The following is a 25,979-nucleotide window of genomic DNA, read 5'->3' on the forward strand; positions in this document are numbered from 1 at the left end:
TTCAATGCATTTTTTTTTTTTTTTACACACAATGAATGTGAATGGTCACATTCATTTTCACAGTAATAAGTCTTACAGGTTTGGAACAACACGAAATTAAATGTCGATGTAAACCACAAAACATACCATGCCTTTAACAGGCTTGAAGATATCATCTTTTACAAAGCATACTAACAGGAAGTTAATTCATTTTACTTTTTTTTCAGTGTTGTTTATTTCATTAATTTGCACACAGCATGAAATGTTGCAATATTTTCCACTCCAAAAGTCTCAACCTCTGACAGAGAGCAGTAATACACGAATGTCGTTGTAAGAGAGGAATATTTTAAATTAAAGCTACTTAAGACAATTCTCAGTTTGATAAGACAATAAGGATGAAGGCAGCATTTTCAGAGCAAACAGCAATTGCACAGGAATCCCAGATCGTGAGTGTACAGTAAAAAACGCATTCACCTGCCCAAACAAATTTACACAGCCACCAGGTGTCAATTTACATACCTTGCCAAAATAGACACTTTGGAACTTGAAATAAAGAAATAAATTACATGCAAACATACAAATAAATATGACTTTGTACAGGAATGTTTATGTTGTTTATAAAAAATGTCACAGAAAAAGATCCAGCAATGTTCCCTTACTCAATAACCTATCCATATATCATAATATATGCATCTTCATTACCAATGTCTCTGCATTCAGGCTGACTGATTAGCATACACATTCATAAACATGATGAAAAGAAAATCTTTTGTTCAGAATTTAGTTTAGTTTGATTTCAATTTTCTCCATAAAACTGAGGCCTTAAGAGAAGATCCTATTCTATACAGTATATGTAAACTACATTTCATTAAAAGACACTCAAGATAGTGCAGATGCTATATATTATTTTGTTTTACAGTAGCTGTTCTGCCAGGTCTGTCTTATTGTGCCCTAAAAACTGCCATTTTAAAATCAATGCTACACAATACCAAAAAACAAATAAAAAACATTAGTCCTGCAAGCTGAAATACTGAATTAGGTCTTTATATGTGGTATATTTCAATGTTACAAAAGTGATCTTTTGTCTTGTTTGCTTTTGCTTTCTTTTTTGCAAAAGTATATAAATCTCCAAACTAACTCCAAAAATGTTTTAAAATATGTAAATAGGTCAGTTACACGTGACTGTTATTTGAGAGAGATACTGTATATACACTGTGTTTTTGTATAGGTGACCATGCAGTTCAGCACAATCCACTTGCAGGCATCACATACAGTGAAAGGTTTCCTGTTAATGACAAGGTAAAATAACTCGTGTGATTAAGGCACGTTTAAATATCTAATACAACATCACAGTACTGCATTTGAATCCATTTCTAAAACCAAAATCGAACCCATTTTACAGATTCAAAGTTTTGAAAAAAGTGTCTTGTTACGTGATTGTTCAGGCAACCTGATCTGGATTGACTCATCCAACTCTTTTTTTTTTCTTTTTTGGTAGATAATCATGCCATATTCCTAAAATGTCTTTAAAAATGTCTCACAATTAACCAGATTTCCTTTCTTTCCTTAGCAATGTGAATAGCATGACTCCAGCAGATTGGTCTCCTTGGCAAACTAAGGAAAAAAAAGATGCATGGTCAATTGAAGTCCACTACAAAACACTCACAGAGGTCCTCAAAAGACCGGTTTGTACTCCAAGAGCCAGGCACACGATGCAAGATTCTCATCACTGTACTTCTGCTGTGAACATTATCAGATTCTGGAAGTTCTTGTAAAAATGGAACTGCTTTTATGTCTCTGTTTGAGAACAGTGGTATCACACTGTTGAGGTACTCCAGTGGCATCTTTCTTTTGGTTCCATTTCTTAGCAGCAATATTGGATGTATTGACATCCAAAAATATATATATTTATAAAAAAAAGGGGGGGGGGGGATTGTTATCCTGAAGTTTTATGAACGTGCAATTCTCTTTTTTTGTAATCCAGATTCTCCGGTTTCCACTTCCCTGGGTGTTTACAGCAACTCCATCTTATGTTCATGTTTTTATTTTACATCCTGTTCTGATGCCCTTAAGAGGGAGTAAATCTTTGTCCTTGAGGGCTTTATTTTGTCCTGTTCATCCATTGTCTTTCACTGCAACAGCAAAAGAAAGAAAAAATAAAACTTTTATAATACGGTAGAATGACTAAGTCAAGTAATCCAGCATTCTTTGTATGAGGCAGTTCTCATATCCTGTTACCAACACACAAGGGCTATTAAATGACACAAATATCACATTTTGATCACATTGTGAATTTGTAGACATGCATGCACTCTGAGGATAGAGAGATCCTTTCATTTCACAACCTTATTTGTTGGCATGGTAGAGCAGCGGTTCCCAAATGCTGCCTAACATGTTCACTGTGTCTGCTTAACTGAATACATTACATTAAAGGTGTAGTAAGCGATTTCTGAGAATCATTGTTGAACACTGTTGATATCTGAAATCAATCCAAACAAACACACTTCAAAATGAACGGACATGCAATGCAAGAGTCTCTTTATCATAGCAGAAGTGAAGCAAAATAAAGCTTTGTGAAAAATAGAGCGAAGATGACAAACGAACAACAAGGAAAAACAAAAAATGAACATAAGGAATAATTGATGGCGAGGCCATTGAAATATTAGAAAAATAATGCACACCTGAGATGGTGATGCAGCCACAACACGAAGCAGAGCATTATTTTTCAATAATTCAACATCCCAGAGTCCATTATTCCGCTTATACTACGGTTACCACACCTCAAAACATTGTTCATAAGTGGTATTTCAAGACATTTGTCAAGTTTTTATCCTTGAAACACACTAATTTCATACGCATTTAATCCCAAGCGTCCATTGCTAATTCCAAAACATCAGTCTGTGCGTCTCTCAACAGTGTTCTGCAGAAGGGTCTCTACTAATAGCGAAACTGTAAGTTTATCTGCTCCAAGAACAGCGTCATTATTACCTTGCTAGGGAGAAATCTCACATAGCTTTTGAGTTGCTTAACTATTTTGGTGTAGGTTATAAGGTCTTTTGAAGTACTGAAATCGTTTGGCGAAGTGATACGGAACTGTAATGCGGTCAAGACCTGCCTGGAACTACTTTAGCCTGTTACCCTTCAAAAGAGACCAAAACCATGCATATACTCCAAATGGTTCAAAAACAGCATGCAATTTACTTTGGTTATGCCGTTTTTAGGCATTTTAGGCAAATTTTACAGGATTGCTAAGGGGTTAGCCGTGCGTTTCGCTGGAAATAACTGCACACATTAGAACATTCATCAACCAATCAGATTCAAGAATTCAAAAGCCCTGTAGCATAATCAAGTATATACAAGCAAGAGTTCGTTATTAGTGGCCAGCAGCACAGACTTAAAACAAATGTTACTCAGAAACAACGTAACCTTGACCGTTTTCAAGCCTTCCCACTTAGGTCTCCAGCACTGGAAAGCTTTTCTAATATTAACGGGGTTCCTAAAGTTCTTGGCTGATTATAAGCATACGCCATAGCCATTTTGATATTCCCTAGTGTTCCCTCACATTCTACTGAATAAATGGGAAATCATATAATTTTAATAATTTAAGAAAACATTACCTAACGAGTCAGCATCTTTATGTCTGAAGTCTCCCTGTACATTCTTACAACGCAAACATCCTAAACATTTCAATAGTTATTCGTTTAGATCAGCTGACGGACGAGACACCTCAGCATTTATATTACAAATGTCACAATGACTCTTCTGAAATCTGAATACAGATTTATGCTTTGTAAGGCATGTGCATACAACTTAATTCGTCATGTACAGTTATTCACTGTGGTTATGTAATTACATTGTGTTATATAATAGCCTACTGTTGTACAGTAATTGTAAATGATTCAACTATTTTCATTAACAGCATGTATTTCGAAGCAGTAAAGATAATGACTTAAACACTGATTAAATGAATGAGCTCAATGATATATACACAAATAAAACTTAATTCATATGCAAACTGTAATGCTAGTGAAAACCCATAGAATTTGAGCTGACCTGTGGCTTTTTAATGGTTTCCAAGATCTCCAAGAGTCTGAAGTGGATGTTGGTCAACAAAAAGATATCAGAAAATAATATGCTTCACAACATATTCAGAGAAATTATGCTGACCGAGTATGGATTCAAAGGCATGAAGCTTTATTTCCAAGCATTTTTACTGTCACTCCGAGCAAGATGATGCACGGTAAACCTTGGATTTCAGTGCATAGTAGTCTAATAGAGGCTTGAATCAATTTCTGCTAATAATCCATCAGATATGTTCATGCTTAATATTTCCTGCATGATTACATATATAAATAAGTCTATGTTGTGTTCGTTCAGTTACCTGTGTCACCAGTGTGCAGTAGACAACCATCTTAATTTCTATATATCGCTTATTTCGCCCAAAAAGACCATAAACATTACAGATAACGTTCGAGGTATCAATTAATGTACATACATATATCTAAAAAAATTATTCATGTGCTGATATGCTGCAAGTAGGGTGATTTTAGGTCAGTGTTTTGGCTGCAAGTCAATGATGCCCTCTGTCGTTAAGGAATCGTAAAATGGCCGCTCAAACACTTTCGGTGGCTTCAATGCCTGCTGTCAGTTTAGAACACAATGAGCAATCCACATCAGTGTATATATTTTATATATATATTTATATATATATATATATATATATATATATATATATATATATATATATATATATATATATATATATATATATATATATATATATATATATATATACTCCGTGATCGTGACCCTTATTTTTTTTTTCCAGTGATGATCCTCTGATCTTTTCTCTTTTGTAACATCTCATAGCTGTCTCTCTTTCTAGTCTTTCTTCAAATCTCCCTCTTGCTCATTCTCTCTCCTCCCCCATCATGAGTGGACACGCCCCTACTGCTGATTGGCTACAAGTGTGTTGTGCCACCCGATGCACTTTCAACAGCGTTTCTCAGAAATCGCTTACTGCACCTTTAACTAAGCACATAATATTATATTAAAGCTGTATAACACTGCCATATGGACATTACTTTGACACACTGATCTCTGACTGATAACAGAATACTTCGTAAACTGTAACACTGAAACAAGAGATTTCTGTATAGCTGCTTTGAAACAATATGTACTGTGAAAAGCACTATACAAATAAACTTGAATTTAATTTAATTTGCGACCTACTAGTTGAGAGCCACTGTTGTAGTAGGACATTTAAAATGCTCTACTCATAGAATTTGCTCTATGTTGTTTAGTCTACACCGAAACAGATTGTAGCCCAGAACAAAATGTATCTTACTTCTGACGTGCTTGTCTGAGGAACAATCTCACTGAGAGAAATGACTTCGATATCCAAACTTTCGCCTGATGACTGGGCAGCTATACTGCTACGACTGGAAATGAAATGACAAGAACTTGCATCAATAGACAGTAGACACATTTATAATCGTGAAAAGAGTGAGAAACCAGTGTACGTGATTGAATGCAATGAATATTATTATTAGAAGTAGTTGTAAAACTAATCTTTCATCAAATTATCAAATTATCAAATTATCTTGCTAAACATCACATACCTCAGAGCTGGAGTGTTTGTGGATGGCTGAGAGCTTACAGGAGAGGTTGCTGACAGGGTTGTATCAGCTGAGCTACTTGTGATCTCATCTTCAGTAACCTGTTTTGGGAGCAGGTCAGGACGAGCACCTGAAGAGAAAAGTGCCAAGAGTGTGAGTGCTCCTTAGTCAATAATGATTTAGTCAGGGTTGATGGAGAAAAGGAAAAATATAACTGTCTGCAAAATGCTTTTCATGATGATGTTGATAATTAATGTCTCAATCTGGTCCTCTAAGGCCCTGTTTACACCTGGTATTAAGGTGTATTTTGGTCGATCGGACCACAAGTAGACAAGGGAGACACATACCAGTTTAATGCCTGGCAAGGCCAGACTGATATATCTTCTAGTGACGCAAACAGCGTCACCCTAGTGCGCCGAAAGTCCCTTCAACATCAACAAAGATTGCGCACGGGAGACCCGAGAGTTTGTTCTATTCAGCCGTGAATTCAGTTTTAAATGACCAAAAACACATTAATTATTTACTTTTCGCTGTTGACGCTCTTGTCGCTTTGCTAACGTCATATCTGCCCTTCTCTGATTTGTTTACTCCGCTTCCTGTTTGCTCGGATTTGCTCCGCCCTAGAAATTGAATTGATTCAATGGCCGACCAGACTCATCCGCTGGTACAGTGGTGAGGCTGGATTTTCCAGGCAAACCAGTTTACACCTGGTGTTTTAATCTGTCTCTTTTGTCACTTTAGACCACTTCTGTCCTAATTTCATGGGTTGGTAAATGTATGAGTTTTTTTTTTTTTTTGCAGATCTTTTGATCTAAAGGACAAAATAAGCACACGCAATTTACATATGAATGCGACCAGAGACAACAGGAAAAAGATGCAGTTGACGTAGTAAGCACAGTGTAGCACATTTGTGTTCTATGTCCGAATGCCAACTCATTATTCATGCTGCTCATGTGTACAGCGTCGGCTGATACTGACCCGGCGTTCGGACGTAAACACGGAAGCGCTGCACTGCGTTCACTACCTCAACTGCGTTGGAGACTTTTCGTTATTCGTTGTTATTTTTTGTTTTGTTTTTGCACACAAAAAGTATTCTCGCCGCTTCATAAAATTAAGGATGAAGCACTGTAGTCACGTTGACTATTTTAACAATGTCTTTGGTACCTTTATGGGTCTTGACAGTGGTAATTAAATTGCTGCCTATGGAGGAGTCAGATTTCATCAAAAATATCTTAATTTGTGTTCCGAAGATGAGTAAAAAGGTCTTACAGGTTTGGAATGACATGAGGGTGAATAATTAATGACAGAATTTTCATTTTTGGGTGAACTAAGCATTTAAGTCTGGAGGCGGAGAATAGGTGCTCTTTTATGGCTGTTCGAACACATTCGACCACATGAGCATTTACACTATGAAAGCAATCTGGTTGAATACAACTACCTCTGGAAGTGGTCCAAAGTAGACAAGTTCAAAACGTTTTAGACCCCGTTTACACCTGTATTTAGCGTCAGCCACTTGTGATCAGATCAACCAAAACACATCTTAATACCAGGTGTAAACAGGGCCTAAAATGTCAGTTGATTCAAATGCAAAAACCTCAGAGAATTGAAGGCTTTACTGATATTGTCCATGCATGTACTGTAGGGGGCAGACATTTACAGCTCTCATTTGCTCTTAGCAGTACACAAGGGCATTTAACTTTTAAACTACAAAGTTATCATGCAATATCTGCTAGCATTGCAAACAAAGCATAACATGGACAATGTTTTCCATGAACAACCATGGCCACACAGCTGAGACCCACAAGTGCTGTTTTGACCAAATTAAAACCCATTAAAACACCTTCTCACATGAGAGAATTTATGCATTTATCAAGATAAAGCAATCATCAAAAACACAATTAGAGATGTACAATATATCAGTACTGTATCAGTTAGGTCAATATTGCAGATCAGTATTGGTTGCTATTAAAATAAATGTGATGAAATGGAAGCATCAAAAGACCTTCCGTATTTTGACATATCTGAATGTAAAAAATAATTTGATGCAGGAGGCTCCTGCAAAAAAAATGCAGGAAACTTGGTTCTATTCATCAGTTGTTGATTGCATTTTGACATTTTAAGCAGTTTAAGCTAGTTATGATTGTTGTTATAGTGATTAAAAATAACAAGGTCAAGAAGTTACAAAAATAAAACATGTATGGATGAATTGGTCACACTAAGATCAATATTACGCATTTAAAAAACAGATTTTCTGAATTTTCATTTCATGCCGACTTATTCATGCCTCGTTTTCCAAATGTTTACATTTAAGGCATTTAGTATCAAAAGAAAATGTTTTTGGTAACAATTTTTTAGCCTTGACTCTTATCTTTCTCATATACCCCTGCTTATCCTTCCCATTTCTATTTATCTCTCAATGTCTTTCTCATACCGCTGTCTCCTTGAGTGTCTGGGCTGAGGGACAGAGCTCCACTGCTGGACAGCTGCACTGTAGTCTGTTGTGGCTGTGTTTGTTCTGCTGCTACACGAAGGGACAGCTGTGATTGTCCAGATACTGCAATGTTTGACTTCTTCCCACCAGAGACAGTTCCCACACGACTTTTCTTTGAGGGAGAGGTTTTCACTAGTGTAAGAACGAAAAAAAAAACAATCTTTAATGCGTCAGCACTTTAATGCAGTAGTTGCAAATGTTCCAGTGTAACTGTCAAACTTACATGGAGGTTTTTAAAGACTGTGCTGCACATAAACTTCTGGAAACGATCTGCATAGAAACTTGGCCGGTGCACGGATACCGTGTCCTGCAGAGGACAACATCAAATAGAAGAGAGAAAACATAAATACAAAAATATTTGTATTTGTAATGTTAGCTCTTTATTCAGAGTTTGTAATGGGGGGGGGGGGGGGGGGGGGGGACATACCCCATCATGCAGCAGAGCTTTCCATGAGTGCTCCAACTTCTTTACAAGCCTAAATACAGAAAGTTATAAGCAATTTATATGGAATTTATTATGAAGAAAACACAAAAGATGTGGAAATATAGTCTACCTATAAGACTGAAGGATATCAATGATGCCGATGAAAACCAGCAATCTTTCTCCTTTTGAATTGAATGCAGGAATTCCTCCCATGCTACAAAGACAGAACAAATATTGCACATTAACAGTTCTGCAGGCATAAAGTAATAATTCATCAGTAAGAATAATCATAACAATACAATAACTAGGGATGTGTCACATTGAGTGACTACACCTACATTTTTTGGTTTTTATAATTATTAGTGCTCAAAAAGATATCTATTTCAAATAAATGCTGTTCTTTTGAAAATTCTATTTATCAAAAATTCTGAAAAAAAAAAAAAAAAAAAAAAAAAGTATCATGGTTTAAGACATTGACAATAAAAAAAAATGTTTCTTGAGCACCAAATCAGCATATTAGATCTTGTGACACTGAAGACTAGAATAATGGATGCTGAAAATTTAGTTTTACCATCACATGAATAAATTACATTTGAAAATATATTAGAGAAAACAGCTCATTTTAAATTGTAATAATGTTTTGATTATATATTTGGTCAAATAAATGCAACCTTGCATAAGAGACCCATTTCAAAAACATTAATAAATCTTACCGACCCCAAACATTTGAAAAGTGTAAAATTTTCACTAAGAAGTTACTATAGCCATATACATTCAGACAGTCTTTTGCTATTTTGGTGCTTTGCCATTTCAAGGTGCCAGCCAAAGGTTAATCACTAACCTTTCGTAGGGCTGTGGTGAAGTATTGCCTTTGGACTCCCCTTGAATAGACTCAATGGCTGTACAGTAAAGGGGCTTCTGGCCTGGTGCCTTTTTCTGGGTATCGGGCACTGCAGTAGACACCTCTTCACCTGCCCTGGTCCAAGTTGTGGATACCCACCAGCAGACTGTAGTCCATGATCTTAAAGCTCTGTAGTACCTATAAACAAAAGGATACAGAGGAAGTGTGACAGGCACATTTAGCAGATTCAAAATGTAAAATGGTTCAACCAAATAAGTTTTTTAAAAGAACGGATTTTACTACCGTGAATGTGCAAGACGCATTCATTACTAGCCATATATTTACAACCAAGCATAATCTCAAGTGCAGAAAATATTGCTGGATCTTGAGCTGGTGTTCTGACGTAGAACACGGAAGTGTTTACTACGTCAACCGCGTAGGAGAATGACATGTAAAAGAAGAAATTGTTGAATAAAGTCGTTATTTTGTTTGTTTTTTGCGCACAAAATGTATTCTCGTTGCTTCATAACATTAAGGTTGAACCACTGTAGTCACATGGACTATTTTAACAATGTCTTTACTACCTTTCTGGGCCTTGAAAGTGGTCGTTGTATTGTCTGCTGGAGGCCAGATAGCTCACGGATTTCAAAAATATCTTAATTTGTGTTCCGAAGATGAACGATGGTCTTAATAATAAAAATAATAATAATAATAATAGTAAATATAGCTGCAAGCAGCAATTACGGGGCCAAGCACAAAAGCGGCACAAGAAGCAAGCCAACACAGCCAGGAGCATCACATCAACTGCAACAGTGAGCAGTTAAAGACCTATTAAGATCATTTTAGGCAAAATAGCTGAAAAATGATCAAAAATGAGGATTTACTGGTTGATCAATTTCGACCAATAGGTGGCGCTGAGTCCAAATTGTTGTGGTATGGTCAGACTGAGGCAGTGGTGTAGTCTACGTGATACGCGGGTATACGCCGTATACCCACTAGGAAAGGTTAAGGATTTCCGTATACCCACTTAAAAAAGCGCGAGGATACGTAACCATCCAATAAATCACAATAAGATTTGTGGTTTGTTGCTTTTGACATAAAAAAAAGTCTCATATTTCAAATTCTGCCCATTTTACTACATAATAAAAAAAAAAATACCGTTTTGGCGCTCTTTAATGTGTCGTGACTGCTGTAGTGCCTCATCAGTTCAAGAGAAGCGGCAGTGTGAAGCGCAGGTGAACTGGTTCTCTCCTCCGCTTTAATACAGTTACAGCACGAAATAAACATGAATGAACTTCTGAAGGTATGATAAAAGATACAGTTCAACTTACCGAAATCCTTATCATGTCTCGTGTATTCGCGTAATCAGTGTTTCAACCGCGGAAAGACATTAAACAGCTTGTAAACAATGTCATGTAACATCACATTAAGGCTAATGTTACCTCAGTATAAACATATTTAGTTACCATAAACTCATTAGTCAGCTAGAAAAATCTAGAGAGGAGCATATAGCTAAATATATGCACCATATATTAATTATAATTTTTAATGTTCTTCAATAGCTTATAATGCATGTTTGAATAAATCTGTCAAGTTGACAGCCACCATTTAAATGTTTATATTTTAAAAAAAAACGAATTGGAGTAGAAATAATTTTAAAGTTAGTAGGCCTATTATAACATTATTATTACAAAAATTCCTTAAAGTCGCGCACACACTTAACGATTGTAAGGCCGATTATGAATGTAAATTGATACTTATGACTGATCGCGCTCAAACGCGTCCAGTCAGAGCCAGTTGCGTTCAGTCTGCGATTACAGTCGGTGTTCAGATTCCATGTGTAAGTATATAAATCAGCTCCAGTCGAAGGAAACAATCGGTATGTGTGTTCAGTTCAGTCTTAGAGTGTTTCAGCTAATCGTTAGGTGTGTCCCTGGCTTAAGTGTAGTTTGTTTATATGCAAATCAGTTCATTTTACATTTTTTTTTTTTCTTGAGAAAATTTGCCATGTACTGATATACAGTATCCAAAATAACTGATATTGAATCGAATTTCAAGTTAGTGAATTGAAATGCATAACTATGATGACACACTGACAGGAAATGGTGCAAAACAGAAAACAAAGTCCAAACAGGGTGATATTGTGATATACTGCTAATCCTCATCTTTCCATTATTGTTACACTCTAAAAAATGCTGGGTTAAAAAAAAAAAATGGACAAACCCACCGATTGGGTTGTTTTAACCCAGCAGTTGGGTTAAATGTTTGCCCATCCTGTTGAGCAGTTTTATTTAACTCAGCTATTGTTTAAAAATTACTCTGGCTGGCCAAAATGAACCCAAAATATGTTGGAAATTAAAAATCAGACACAATTACTAGAGGCAACAATAATAATTGAAAGGTGATCATTTATTCATAAACAGTTTAATAAATGTTTATTGTTTATGTTAATGTTAATTGTTAATTGTATATGTTAATTTCCAACATATTTTGGGTTAATTTTAAGCAAGCAATACAGCAATTTTACGTAATAGTTGGGTTAAATAAAACTACCCAGCACGCTGGGCAAACATTTAACCCAGCCGCTGGATATTGCTGATTGCCATGAATATAGCCATTGCTGCTGATATGGCATTAAATCATAAATAAATAAAATAAATAACCCAGCCGCTGTGTTAAAATAACCCAATCGCTGGGTTTGTCCATTTTCAACCCAACTTGGGTTGTTTTTAACAGAGTAGGAAAATAACAGTTGCAACTTTAACTCTTAAATGTGCATTGAAACTTGCCAGCTAATAAAATAAGGGACCATATTCATATAACATCTAAGGCTATCTTAAGTGAGTTAGATGGTGATTGACACTAAACAGTAGAAAATCAGTCCATAGTCTCTTCAGCTGTAAATGTCATTGGCTGTTAAGTCGTATGTTGCTTATAATAAATTTACCTGTTGTTAACACACATAAGCAGTCTTTCAGAATGCTCTCAATTACATTTAGCCTAGATCAGATACATATATGCATTAGCGAGTGTGGTGGTGCTTATGGGGGTCGGGTGAGTATGAGGTTGGGAGGGAAAAATCACAGTATACTCACTACAAAAAACTAGACTTCACCACTGGACTGAGGTGACAATGACACTTGCAAAGTTTGGTGTCAATATGTCAAAGCATTGTAGAGATACAGCTTCAAGACTGGGTTTTGCATCATGCCTCAAATTCGTTGCTCTGGTATACGAAAACGATTTGACGTATCGACTTGAAATCCATAACTTTTGATATCTGTGTTCTCGGCATGACCCAAGGAATCCACTGAGACCAGTTTCATTATAATCAGTTAATACAGTCAAAAGTTATTAGCATTTTGTAAATTTTGTTATAACTTTTGGTCCGAAACTTCTCAGGCTCCTTCAGGGCACTGTGCTGATCACCCATACCAAGTTTCATAAAGATACGCTAACGTGTTCGTAAAATACAGCATTTTAGCACAAAATTCAAAATGGCCGACGGCCAAAATGTCCGATATGGGAATATCAGATATCATTCGACTCGCATGATGCCCCGAACCCAACGAGACCAAATTTATGATTTTTGGACAAACCCATCAGAAGTTATAAGCAAAAATATCAATTTTTCATATTTCTGCACCAGTAGGTGGCGCTGCGCCGAAACACTGCATGATGCCTCAGGTCATGCTTGTGATGACATGTACAAAGTTTGGTCTGAATACGATAAAGCATTGTGGAGATACAACCTTATGTCTATTTTTGCAAGCACTACATACAATTCATTTGCGTGTTTTACGAAAGTGCTTTGAGGAATTGACTATATTTCCATAACTTTTTGTCGGCATGGTCTGAAGATGATCTGGTTAAATTTTCATGAATTTTGTTTCCAGCCCTTACGGTTCGAAAGTTATTAACATAAACATAAGTGCAACTTTGGACAGCTGGTGGCGCTAGAGGGAATGAGTTAGAGACTCCAAATTTGCTATGGACAAAGGTCAGACTGTCCTCTAACTGTGTGCCAAATTTCACAACTTTTTACCATACGGTTCTATGGGCTGCCATAGACTTCAAGAGCGGAAGAAGAAAAATAAAGAAAAATAAGAAATCTAACGATTACAATAGGTGCCTAAGCACCTTCGGTGCTTGGCCCCTAAATAATAAGAGTACGGAACGCCAACAGTCACAATAGGTGCCTAATAATACATTTTATTTATAATGCGCTTTTCTTAAACTCAAAGCGCTACAGTAATAAAATAAAGCAAAAACAACAAAAGCAATACAAACATTCATTAGAGAAAGACAGTCTTAAATAAATGTGTCTTAATCAACTTTTTAAAATGACCCAACGTTGGTGCATTTCTGACGGGCAGAGGAAGCACATTCCATAGCTTAGGGGCTTTGTATGAAAAGGCTCTTTCCCCCCATGGTCTTTAGCTTACATGAAGGCTGGTGAAGTGAAAGAGAGTTAGCAGAGCGAAGAGAGCGTGATGGAGTATAAGGACTGATGAGATCACAAAGATACTCAGGTGCAGTCCCATGAAGTGCCTTGTATGTTAAAATAAGAATTTTAAAATCAATTCTCGCATTTATGGGAAGCCAGTGTAATTGTGAAAGAACCGGTGTAATGTGTTCACGAGAAGAAGTACAAGCGAGCACATGAGCGGCAGAATTTTGTATATACTGAAGCTTGCTCAACGATTTAGCTGGAAGGCCAGAGAACAAGGCATTACAGTAATCTAACCTAGTTGTTATGAAGGCATGTATAAGCCTTTCTGTGTCTGCAAAAGAGAGAAAAAGTCTAAGTCGAGCTATGTTTCTCAAGTGGAAAAATGCAGTTTTAGAGATGTGTTTTATGTGTGCTTCAAATGTTAATTGTGGATCAAAAATGACACCAAGATTTCGCACCTGTGAAGTGGGGATTATCGTGCTGGAATCAACAATAAAACTGATCTGCTCTGCCTTACGAGTAGCCGCCACTGTACCAATCTGCATCAATTCAGTTTTGGGGCCATTCAGCTTCAGGAAGTTATTCTGCATCCAGACACTGATCTCTGCTAAACAACCACGCAAAGCTATTAATGAGCAATGGACATCAGGACTAGTGGTGATGTAAATCTGCGTATCATCCGCATAGCAGTGATCATATTTCCTGATGATCTGCCCAAGCGGAAGCATATAAATGTTAAATAAAATTGGACCCAATACTGAACCCTGAGGAACTCCCTGTCGAACAGGCACGGTATCATATTTGTAGTTACCCAAGCCAACGAACTGGGCACGATTCGTTAAATAAGACTGAAACCAATTGAGAACAGCTCCAGAAAGACCCAACCAATTTTCCAGCCTGTCAAGCAGAAAAGAGTGACATATAGTGTCAAAAGCAGCACTGAGGTCTAATAAGACCAAAATACTGCATGCACCGGAATCTGCCGTGATAAGAAGATCATTTACAACCCTAATTAAAGTGGTTTCAGTACTAACCTGTCTTACAGGTTTGAAGTGACATGAGGGTGAGTAATTAATGACAGGATTTTCATACTTGGTGAACTAACCCTTTAAAGTGGCAGATGACAAAACTGGAGCGCGTGCTTAGAATAAACAGAACGATATTTTGTGTTGTTGTGGACGCTAATATTGTTAGCATTATAGTAATATCGGTTACACTTTATTTTAAAGTGTCAGTATTACAGTGTAATTATACATTTAAGTACTGAGCTATAATAATTAACTACATGTACTTACTATAGGTTTAGGGTTAGGGTGAGGGCTTGGTTTAGGGTTAATTGCATGTAATTATGCATCATTTCTAGTTATTACTACAGCAACTACATGTAACGTGTAACAATGACGCTGTAAAATAAAGTCTTACAGTTATCACTCTTGGCATGAATTGGTCTTTTGTAGACATGCTTTAGTAGCCAAAAGTCCTTGCTTACAATCGTTCCTCTTTGCTTGCTATTTGTGTCAATGATCATTCCAGTAGCTCAACCAGTAAACCATGACACTAGCAACGCCAAGGTCATGGGTTTGATTCAAAGAGAATGCATGTACTGAAAGAATGAATAATCTTGAATGCAATGCAAGTGGCTCTGAATAAAAAAAGCGTAAATTTAACTTCTGTCTCCAACACACTCTTACCCGACAGTCTCTCTGAATGGTCCTACAGAGGGCGTTGTAGTGGTCACTCTCCAGTAGTATGCCCTCAGGCATGTCCTGCATAAAGTCTAGGTCTTTGAACGTGGGCACACTCTTGGCCTTTTCTTTCGGCGAAGCACGTCGCTTGTGTGTGGAGCCCTTCAGGTCGAATTTAAGGTGCATGGGTACAGCGCGTGGCAACAGGTTGTTCATCACTACAATTCGGATGTTCTTTCCCTCGGCCTGAACGCAGTAGAGGCCGTAGAACTTGGGAAGCAGCGTACGCATGTTCTGGTTCAGGTTCTAGAAGACAAACGGTGAATTATATGAAGGAAACTACTATGCTTATAATGTTCAAATACCTAAAAAATGAACTGGAGCTTTCCAGCATTTTAGAATTAAACCATTTTAAATAAATAAATACAAAGAAACCCTCACTTACCATGAAATAACCTGGCAGGAGTGTTTGCAAGAATTCTGCCTCTTTGTGTTGTACCGTCTTAATGATAAACTCATCATCACTAGAAACGTAGAAGAGAGACCCGCTCGCTCCAGGGTTAGACAACTCGATAAGGGGTTCATTACAAAGAGAATACTGCAGAAAACACACACATACACAACACATAACATATGACTAGAGTGTTGCGCTTTTGTGCATTAAGTCGTACTCTAGCAAGAATAGAAGTAATAAAAAAAAACACTATAAATCAAATTTAAAAAATAACTTGGACTGAACAAGACAAAACCAAATCAACTCTTTTAGATGTAAGATGATCTTTTCCAGTTATAAAGATTTTTTAAATATTTTGATTCAGAATGGTGTGATAATGAATCATTCAGACCATTTGTGAACCTCTGATTAATTGAAAAAGATCCACCTCACAATGGCTACTAATTTCCATTTGATGAATATTTATTTTTATGAGTTAAGATTCTCATAAAAAATTCCCATGACTATTAAAGGCCTAAAATACAATTTAAAAAATTCCCATATATTTCCAGGAAACCATGGGAACCCTGTTTAATGAACAAACAAGATTACCAGGTAGTCATCAGGTCGGATCCCAAACATCTCTCTGAAGTATCGGAATGCAATAGGAGCATAAGTTTTAAACTTGAAGTCACCATGGTGATGACCTGGAGTTGAGTTACTGCCTTGACTGGGAGGAAGACAAATACCAAGCACATTTAAGTACACAATGTGTGAATACTAAAACAAAATGTTCCTTCAACTCATGGTTACTCTTATGCATACAGACCCACCTGGGAAAGAAGATGCTTTCTACCACTTCGAAGTCCTGCATGAGCACATCTCTTTCTGGCTTCTGGCTCAAGCTTCCCACGCTGTGTGTGATGCCCAGCTGAATGGCACCTTTCAAAGCAGATGATGTGGTCTAAAGATTTCCAACGAAGGGCACACAATGATCAGAATAAGAACATCTTAATGTGTAAAGGCACGTTCACATCAAGACCGATAACTGCAAAGTTTTTACCGTTTATCAGCTGAAAAAACAATTGTTCTGAAAGTGATTCCAATGATGTTGTTTCTCTGTGCCATTATTACTATAGTTATATGTGGACTCTGCTATTCTTTTATATTTAGAATGGGCCTTAGTACAGAAAAATACAAGATGATGCATATGATTTTATAAAACTGAAAGGGAGGAGCGTGCTAGTGCTAGTTTTATCTGTATGTACATGCCCATAAAATTGACTGGGTTTTATCATTTTACTGATGCCACACTAACAACAGATAACACAATAATAACCTTGAGTTGCAAGCAGATCTGACAGATTCTGGAATGTGCTTCATAAAAACTGAGATTGGAAGTTGAACTGCTGATTCTGATCTGGTCCTATCTCTAACAAACATCTATTTTTAAATATTTACAGGATATCAAAACTGGAAATCAACAGCTCGAACCTTTTTATACGTGGTCTCTCCAGTGGGGTCAATTCCTCTGTGACCCAAGGTCTTTTTGTTTGTCTGGGATGAACTCGAGATGCTCAGACCCTGAAAGATAATGATTGCTCGAACACATTAGACAACAAGACAACAACTTTGAATCACAGGTTTCAACTTTAAACCATACATTCATTTATATTTAAAGCATTAATAATTTATTTATGACAAAGGAACCTTTTCAGCAAATGCTAATGACGTTTACATCACTTTGTACTTTTTTCTGAACATGGCTGTTAGACATGAAAAATATTTTTTAATATTATTTTCAAAATACTTAATATTTTAAAAAGGTTTAAATGCATTTAAATGTGTGATTTTATACAAGTTTCAAATAGTTTAACGTATAAATGAGTAATAAAAAAACATGATTAATCATAAGAAGACAGTAAAATAAGTAGTATAGCATGCACATTAATGGAAGTGAATCAACAGCTGCCTCAAGAGCTGTGCAGATTTACAACAAACAAATAAATAGAAATAGAATTAAAAGAAGAGGGCAGAGGGGCTAATTCACATTATGAACAAAAGTGAAACATCTGCTAACACTTTTTAGGAAAACAGTTACAGTATAGAGTAGGGTTGTCAAAAGTACTGGTTCTTTGGTACCAAGTTGGTATTGAAATTTAAAAAATGTGACGATACAATACCAGCATTTCTGCAGTACAGCTAGTACTGAGTATATTCGGTACCTGTGATAGATGTCTGCTTTCAAACGCTCTGTGTGTATCTGTGTAACTGCTCTGTAGAGAGCATCAAATGTTTCTATTTACAACATGTTTTTGAAGCGTTGAGCATTGTAGCCAATCACAGACATATCTGTTGATCACATGAACGCAATGGCCAATAAGAAGTTAGTCAGAATACACTTAAAACTGCTCAAAAGTTCTCATTCACCATGCACTTTAGAGTTCTGCACGCTTATGAATCTTTTTATTATTACCAACAAAGTGTAAACATGATGTAGAGATTCATTGTGCAGTGTAGACAGCTTTTGTGATTATAGCGGGAGTTTTCGCAGGAGTGTAGATCTCAGTGAGCAGGCACTGAACGTAGCCTAAGTGACTGACACCTTCAGTGGAGTGCTCTTTGCTCGCATCCTGTTTATAACCCATATACAATTTGAATAAAACTTTTGTTTTTCATGCTGCTCGGTACACTGAAAATTCTCTGGATTTACAACTGTATTTAAATGCCCAATTTAATCTGAAACTGCAATGATTGACAGTTCTATAACCATAGCAACAGACGGGACAAAACAATCTGATACTGTATTCCTTATTTTGTGTATGTGTTTCTTTGTCCTTCATTTTATTACAAATTTTTCACTTGATCTTTTTATAAACAATGTTTACTTATACACATTTGAAGACTACATGCTGGTTAAATGTATTTAATTATAATAGCAATAAATAATAACTCATTATTACATAAAATAGTAAATAAGTTCCAACAGTTTTTACTATGGTACCGAAATTGGTACAGAGAACCGTGAAATTTTACTGGTATTGGTACTGGCTACTGGAATTTTGGTACTGTGACAACCCTAGTAGAGCCATAAATAAATTTGCCAATTCATAATAACAACCACAAAAAAATGGAACATGAATGTGAAACTATTAAAGCAGAAAAAGAAGCATATAATTACCTCCAGAAGAAGCCATCTTTCGATTTCCAGGAATACCTATATGATAGGGGGAAAAAATTAATTATGAAAAAAGCCAAGAAAAAAAAAAAGCCATTAGGAATTATGGTGCATTTATGGTTTGCAGCTAGGCACATTATAATTAAGATTCTTGCCAAGCAAAAATGCAAAACTCATACTTCAAGTATGTGAAGCATGAGACACATTTTCCCTATGCACTGGCATCCTTCCAAATGCACTTTGCAGCCAAACCTGGCATTGAAGTTATGGTAACTTGCTTCTGTGTGGAAAAACTACACTACAAATAAAATGCAAAAAAAAAAAAAAAAAAAATGCTAATGCAAAAAAGTGGTTCACCCAGAGTTAAAATGTGTTGTTAACCACAACTATGAGTGTAAACATGCAGGCATGCAAAGACACCTGGGTTTCAATTCCTTTGTTCTTCCAAGAAAACACTGTAACCCAATCACACCAGCTGAGTGTGTGGTGGCACTACATTAAAAATAAAGACGAGCACAACCCAAGCAGTCATGGTCCTACTACAGACTGTCTACAACATATTCAAAACAGAAATCATGTGCAAATATGTGCTTTCACACACATGCATGTACCTTTCTGATGGAATAACTTTCAAAATAAAGACATCTGAAGAGTGACAACAGTGATTAAAGAAACAAACAAAACAAAACAAAAACTTTCTAATTGTACTATCACTAAAGGAATATTGAAACTGAGAATCTTTAACAGTCCATTTTCATATCTCATTTTGATAGAAATCATACACCAATATACACCATATATTATATCTGTGCTGCCTAATGCTACTATAAGAGCTATTGGATATCTGCAAATGTCATGCACTATAAAATCATCATGCCAAACTGGGCAAAAAAAAAAAAAATTATAATGTATAATGAACCCTGCCAGCACACAAACTTCAAAATCTAGGTTTTAGTAAATAAAGAAAATGAAACTAAAAAAAAACAAAAAAAAAAAACAATAGCATACAGTGGTGATTGTTTCCACATGTGCTCAATAAAGCACCTAACTACACATTTCTTACTATAGGAAACCACACGACTGATTTACTATACGTGAGATCATTCTTTGAAGCAAGAGCACAGTAAGACAGCTTCATGTACTTTACATAAATGTGCCATAAACAGCTTAGAGGAAATAAAATGCTTTCTTACTGGAGCTCGTTCCATCCGTGGAAACTACAGCCGGCGTAGCCATTTTCTGGCGGAAGTTTCATATGGTCCTGCTTGTTTTCACTTGTGGTTTATGCAGCACAGCCCTGAAAGATCATCATGTCCACATAAAGTCTGTTAGATAACCTAAAACGGAAGGAAACTAACTTATGTACGGTTACAAAAAGTTACTTAACTTAGTGTGGCAGTATTCTGCCCTACTATGTACTAAAAGAGTGAGGTAGTTACACACTACTTCAGCTTGCCGTGCTTTTACTTTAGCATTTTAAAAACAATCCCTGTATATAAATGTTTGTTTGTTTGCATACCAATGGCTTAACGGCTAAAGACCCACAATAACAACAGGTAAGAGCGCTTACCTCAACTTATTCACTTCGTTTCTTACTCAAAAATCAAAAACAGTACAGTTCAACTTCTGTTTACGTTCACAGAACGGCTCGATGCCTCTTGCGAATCTCTGAGGTACTCGAAATTGTTGTTATTATTACTTTACTGGGTCCATCCGAATTCCGAAGTAAATAACCCGCTGAATCGGAAGCGTACTCGCTCCTCTCGAGCCTCCCAAAACAAGCGGAAGTGACGTTGTTGTGCAGCTCTGACCTGCTGGGCGCGGTGGCTGGCCACTGAACTCACACCAGTAGAATGGCTCGTTCTTGGAAAAATCTGTTATCTACAGGGGGCGCTCAACTCATAATGTCAATCTAAAAAAGTGTGGGTATCTGCAGGTTGGAGTAAAGGGCGAGCCGAAAGGTAGGGGCGTGGAGAAATGTCTTTATCATCGGTCGCGAAAGCTGTCTGTCAGGGTGTAGGCTAGGGTAAGGGTTAGGTTAGTTTCTGTTGTAGGCTAGCTGACCTGCAGCTAGGTAAAAGTGGACTGAATTCAGTTCAATAACAGTGTCAGTGTTGCAATAACGCAATGTTCACTTATGAAACAAATTCAATGTAGCTACAAAGCAGCTCCAATAGAAGACAATAGTGTCATTATTCAGTTCAACGCCAATTCAGTTCAGTTCGTTAGATTTAAAAATAAATAAAATGGAACGGACCCGAAACATTCGTTCGGTGGGTGTCGATTTGAAAAAAGTGCACACCTTCAAAGATTCTCATTCATAAGGCCGGCGACAACTGGCTGCGTGATAGCTGCGTGGCGTGTGATGTCGGCTCCCAATAATGTGCACACAAAGGCAGCTCGAGCCACGCGGAAAACGCTACAGAAGACCATAGTATAATTATTCAGCTCAGTTCAGTTCAAGTTTCTGTGTTCTTTATTTAAATTTCATTTCTGTTTTTTCTTTATTTAAATATTAATTGTTTTTTCTTTATTTAAATTTCCTAAGTTTTTCTTTATTTAAATCTACCCTTACTGTGCCAATTTGTTAGTCAGAAAAATATTAGACTACCTTAAAAGATTGCTTAATTTAACAGACCTGTGTGTGTGCGTTTTATATCACTAGTGCAGTGTCCGTTCTCGGACATAAGCCCTGCCCGCATGAGGTGCGCCGCTTCCCGCTCGCGCTGTTTACTGTATTTACTAAAAGTTTATAATTCTGAATGTGTCGCGTCTCGCGGTCCATCTATATTGCACCAAATGCGAATCATGCCTTGTGAAGTCGATTGGATGAACGGTTCTCGAAATAATAAAAATGCAAACGGACATACAGACACAGATTCCTGCCTTTATTAGAGAGAAAAATACGTTCATTACTACCGAAGCTTCGAAGCTCAAAAATGGTATTCGGACCAGCCCTAAACTTTTTTCCTCTTCAGCTATCCTATCAGTATTATTCTGGGGGCCGGATGGAAATCTTGGCGGGCCGGAGCCAGGAGCATGCTATAGATCAATTATCAAGATGCTGAAACTACATTATAACCTTATTGAAGGTTACCATTTCATTCAAAAAATAAGTTTATTCTTTAAAAATAAAATCTTTTCACTAAATCCCCAACCAGGACATTTTAACCGTAGGAATTAAACAGAATGGCAGATGAAATGTTATCTCAAATACACTGCGTTCCAAATTATCAGTAAGATTTCAGTACAATAAACATTCAGATTTTAGTTTTTCTAAGAAAATGTTTGTTTGTTTATTTATCAGTGTCTTTTTAGATAACTGGTATCAATCTCAGACAAAATAATTTGCCAGATCTATGGAAACTCTACTTAAGAGGTTGTTCCACATTATTAAGCAAGTCACAGTTCTCATGTAATATGGGGAGGAAGAAAGATCTTTCTGAAGATGAAAAGCATGAAATGGTGCAATGTTGTGCAAAAGGCATGAAAACAACTAATATTGTGTGAAACTGAATGGAGATTATAGAATTATCATAAGATTTGTGAGTGATTCAGAGCACAGCAGAACTCGGTCAGATAAAGGCTTATTAATGAAAGTTCCTGTCAAAAAAATTAATTGTATTAAAAGGGCAGCTATTAAAAAAAGCCAGTGTTGAGCAGCAAACAGGTATTTGAAGCTGCTGGTAATGGCAATGGCAATGGCAATTTATTTATATAGCACAATTAAATACAATCTATGTTGTCCAATGTGCTTTACAATAGCTAAAAACACAGAAAAACACAATAAGTAAAAAGACAAAAAATTATTAAGCAATAAAACACATACACAGAGAATTGTAAAAACATAACTTAAAATGGACTAAAATTGGTGCTTCAGCGTTAAAAGATAACGATAAAAGACAATGTAAGGGTGCTTCAACTTGTATTATATGCCTTATCAAACAAATATGTTTTCAACTGAGATTTAAAAACAGATAGAGATGGAGCCTGTCTAATTGAAATGGGCAAATCATTCCAGAGTCGAGGACCAACTACAGAAAAGGAGAAAAGGAGCAGCTTCAAATACCTGTTTGCTGCTCAATACTGGCTTTTTTATAGCTGCCCTTTTAATACAATTAATTTTTTTGACAGGAACTTTCATTAATAAGCCTTTATCTGAACGAGTTCTGCTGTGCTCTAAATCACTCACAAATCTTATGATAATTCGATAATCTCCATTCAGTTTCACACAATATTAGTTGTTTTCATGCCTTTTGCACAACATTGCACCATTTCATGCTTTTCATCTTCAGAAAGATCTTTCTTCCTCCCCATATTACATGAGAACTGTGACTTGGTTAATAATGTGGAACAACCTCTAAGTAGAGTTTCCATAGATCTGGCAAATTATTTTGTCTGAGATTGATACCAGTTATCTAAAAAGACATGGATAAATAAACAAACAAACATTTTCTTAGAAAAACTGAAATCTGAATGTTCATTGTACTGAAATCTTACCGATATGTCACTTGTATAATAATTTGGAACGCAGTGTACATTTATCATGAAAAAAATGTGATGAAAGAGAGTAGCAACAGTTACTCTCTCAAAGGACAAGTCATGGCTAAACAATGAAAAGGCTTCAGATTTATTTGAAACGTTTCGGCACTTTGGAGATACATTGATTGATAGTAAGCTGCTGCACATTTTATTTTGCATGTTTTTCTATGGAATTCAATATTACATATGAAGATAAATAAATTGATGCACAGGGTTATATTTCAGCTCTTTTAGAACACTGCATGTAATGTACTTGAAAAGTATATTATATTCGGACTCTTCACAGTTGAGCAATTAGTTGACAGGTTTTGTTGCTGTTAAATCAAATAAAAATACTCAGGTTGTCATTATGGCATTAAGTGATTTAACATGTGATGGTGTCCCTGGTTAAAATTCTACCAGGCAGTAATATGGGGACCCTATAACCAGACAGGGGTTGGTAGAAGGGGTTAGGATCCCGACTTTCAAAACAGTTCCACCTTTCTTCTCCCTTCTTCTCGCAGCACTCATGGACCAAAGTCATGGTGAAGTACTCCTCAATACAGAAACAGGACAAAGCAGTTTTCCACTGCAAAAACAAGGAAAAAAGACAATTATTTATTAATTAATTTTTTTTTGTTCAGCATTGCTGTTTCTCATTCTGTGTACTCACTGCTTGTTGCGCACAGTAAAGGATCTGTCCATGCCTTTCCATAAGCCAAACCTCCATAGAAGCACTGACTCAACCATGCCTCTAGTCTGTTTACAGCCTTTCCAGTGTGGCGAGCATATAGCGTAACTGGATGAAGGGAAACGGGGGCCAGGATATCTGGGACGGCCATTGCCATAAAGACATGAGGTTGAGGTTGTTATCTGAAGGTCTGGCTGGAGGAAAGTTTGATTTCAGCAGCACGTCAATGTTATGTCCCCCTTAATGGAAGCAGGGCAAGATGCATATTATGCAGAAAAGTAACTTTTTTTTTGGAAAGATCCATCTCAAATGTATTACTACAAGAAGGTCAGAGAATGAAACATCAACATTATCTATTATACATCAATTTTCATTTACATTTATTCATTTAGAACAGGGATGCACACCTTCGGTCCTGTAGGTCCGCTGTCCTGCAGAGTTTAGCTCCAACCCTAATCAAACAAACCTGAACAAGCTAATCAATGTCTTCAGGATTACCAGAAAGTTATTGGCAGATGGTTTTTATCAGGGTTGGAGTTCAGCTATGCAGGACAGTGGCCCTCCAGGACCAAAGTTGCCCATCCCTGATGCCTTAATGGCTTTTTTGCTCCAAAATAAAAAGACAATAAATAGCATAAAGTTTTGTAGATAAGGCACATACCTCCCAATGAAATTAGATGAAGAATCAAAGTAGCTTTTCTAAATCATGACCGGTTATTATCTGCAGTGAAAAATATCCTTTGTTTTCTTCAGGTCTGATAGAAGACTGCAAGGCAGTAGATTTAATGGGATGGAAGGGGAATGAGAGGTGGGCCAAAGCTGGTGGGACCATCAAGCAGAGTTTGAAGTATGGAGATAAGGGCCTAGGTTATCTGTGTTTAATTAAACTCCCCCTTGATACTAATTCAAAGTCAAAGCGGTGGGTAGTCAAAATAGGAATGGCTAGAGTTCAGCAAAGTTCACTGAAGTTACAGTGAATGAAATAAATACTGATATATATATGTCATGCCACATATTTTCTCAGGAATTTCCATTGCTTCAGTGCATGTGCAAAGCAGCATAAATTATAATATGGTGCATATTAGTGCATACAAATTTAAAAAGGAAATGCTTCACAGATTTATTAGCAATGCTGATATCAATTCAATGTTATAAATACAATTGCATTTTGCTGATAATATGGCAAAAGTAAAAATCACTTTGCACATTGGTTTATGAGTTTTAAACCCTCATCTGACATTTTGCCAGGATTCAACATGTTTCCCGTAGTTTAAGTGTGAGAAACAGGTAATGATTTTAGGGAGGATATGAGGCTGAATTTCTGAAACGTAGCTTAAAAATGTGCACATTGAAGCTGTGCACAGCACATACATTTTTCATATCAGCTACAAAAAAGTTTTTTTTCTGACCATATTCATGGGCAAACATACAAAAATAGATTATGTTTTATGGAAAACATCACGCTTATCTTCAACCCTTTTCCAAAACATTGACTTTGACACATCCTTATCTAATTAAAATGGATTGCTCAGGTATGAGAGAAATACTCCCATTACTTTTTGCAAACCAGCCAGTTCTGCTAGTAATAATGTGATGCTTGTCATGCTTGAGGAGCTGCATTGAGAAAAACATAAAATATCTTGATGTATCCCAATGCTGGCAGCT

At 36.6% G+C, this 25,979-nt stretch overlaps 1 protein-coding gene across 1 annotated transcript; it reads right to left on the reverse strand.

Moving 5' to 3' along the window:
• Positions 1 to 185: 185 nt before the first annotated feature.
• On the reverse strand, positions 186 to 20,960 carry pip5k1aa (phosphatidylinositol-4-phosphate 5-kinase, type I, alpha, a). The gene is given in 17 exon segments (XM_048202426.1): positions 186 to 2,111; positions 5,327 to 5,420; positions 5,601 to 5,727; positions 8,029 to 8,220; positions 8,308 to 8,395; positions 8,516 to 8,564; positions 8,643 to 8,726; positions 9,354 to 9,490; positions 9,492 to 9,551; positions 15,498 to 15,797; positions 15,937 to 16,089; positions 16,537 to 16,654; positions 16,758 to 16,888; positions 17,419 to 17,510; positions 19,109 to 19,141; positions 20,296 to 20,399; positions 20,673 to 20,960. Coding segments are annotated over 16 exon segments (1,704 nt in total). The 5' UTR covers positions 20,339 to 20,399; positions 20,673 to 20,960; the 3' UTR covers positions 186 to 2,108.
• Between the last annotated feature and the right edge of the window lie 5,019 nt (positions 20,961 to 25,979).

The sequence above is a fragment of the Megalobrama amblycephala genome, linkage group LG9 (assembly GCF_018812025.1).
Source record: "Megalobrama amblycephala isolate DHTTF-2021 linkage group LG9, ASM1881202v1, whole genome shotgun sequence".
Lineage (NCBI taxonomy): Eukaryota > Metazoa > Chordata > Actinopteri > Cypriniformes > Xenocyprididae > Megalobrama > Megalobrama amblycephala.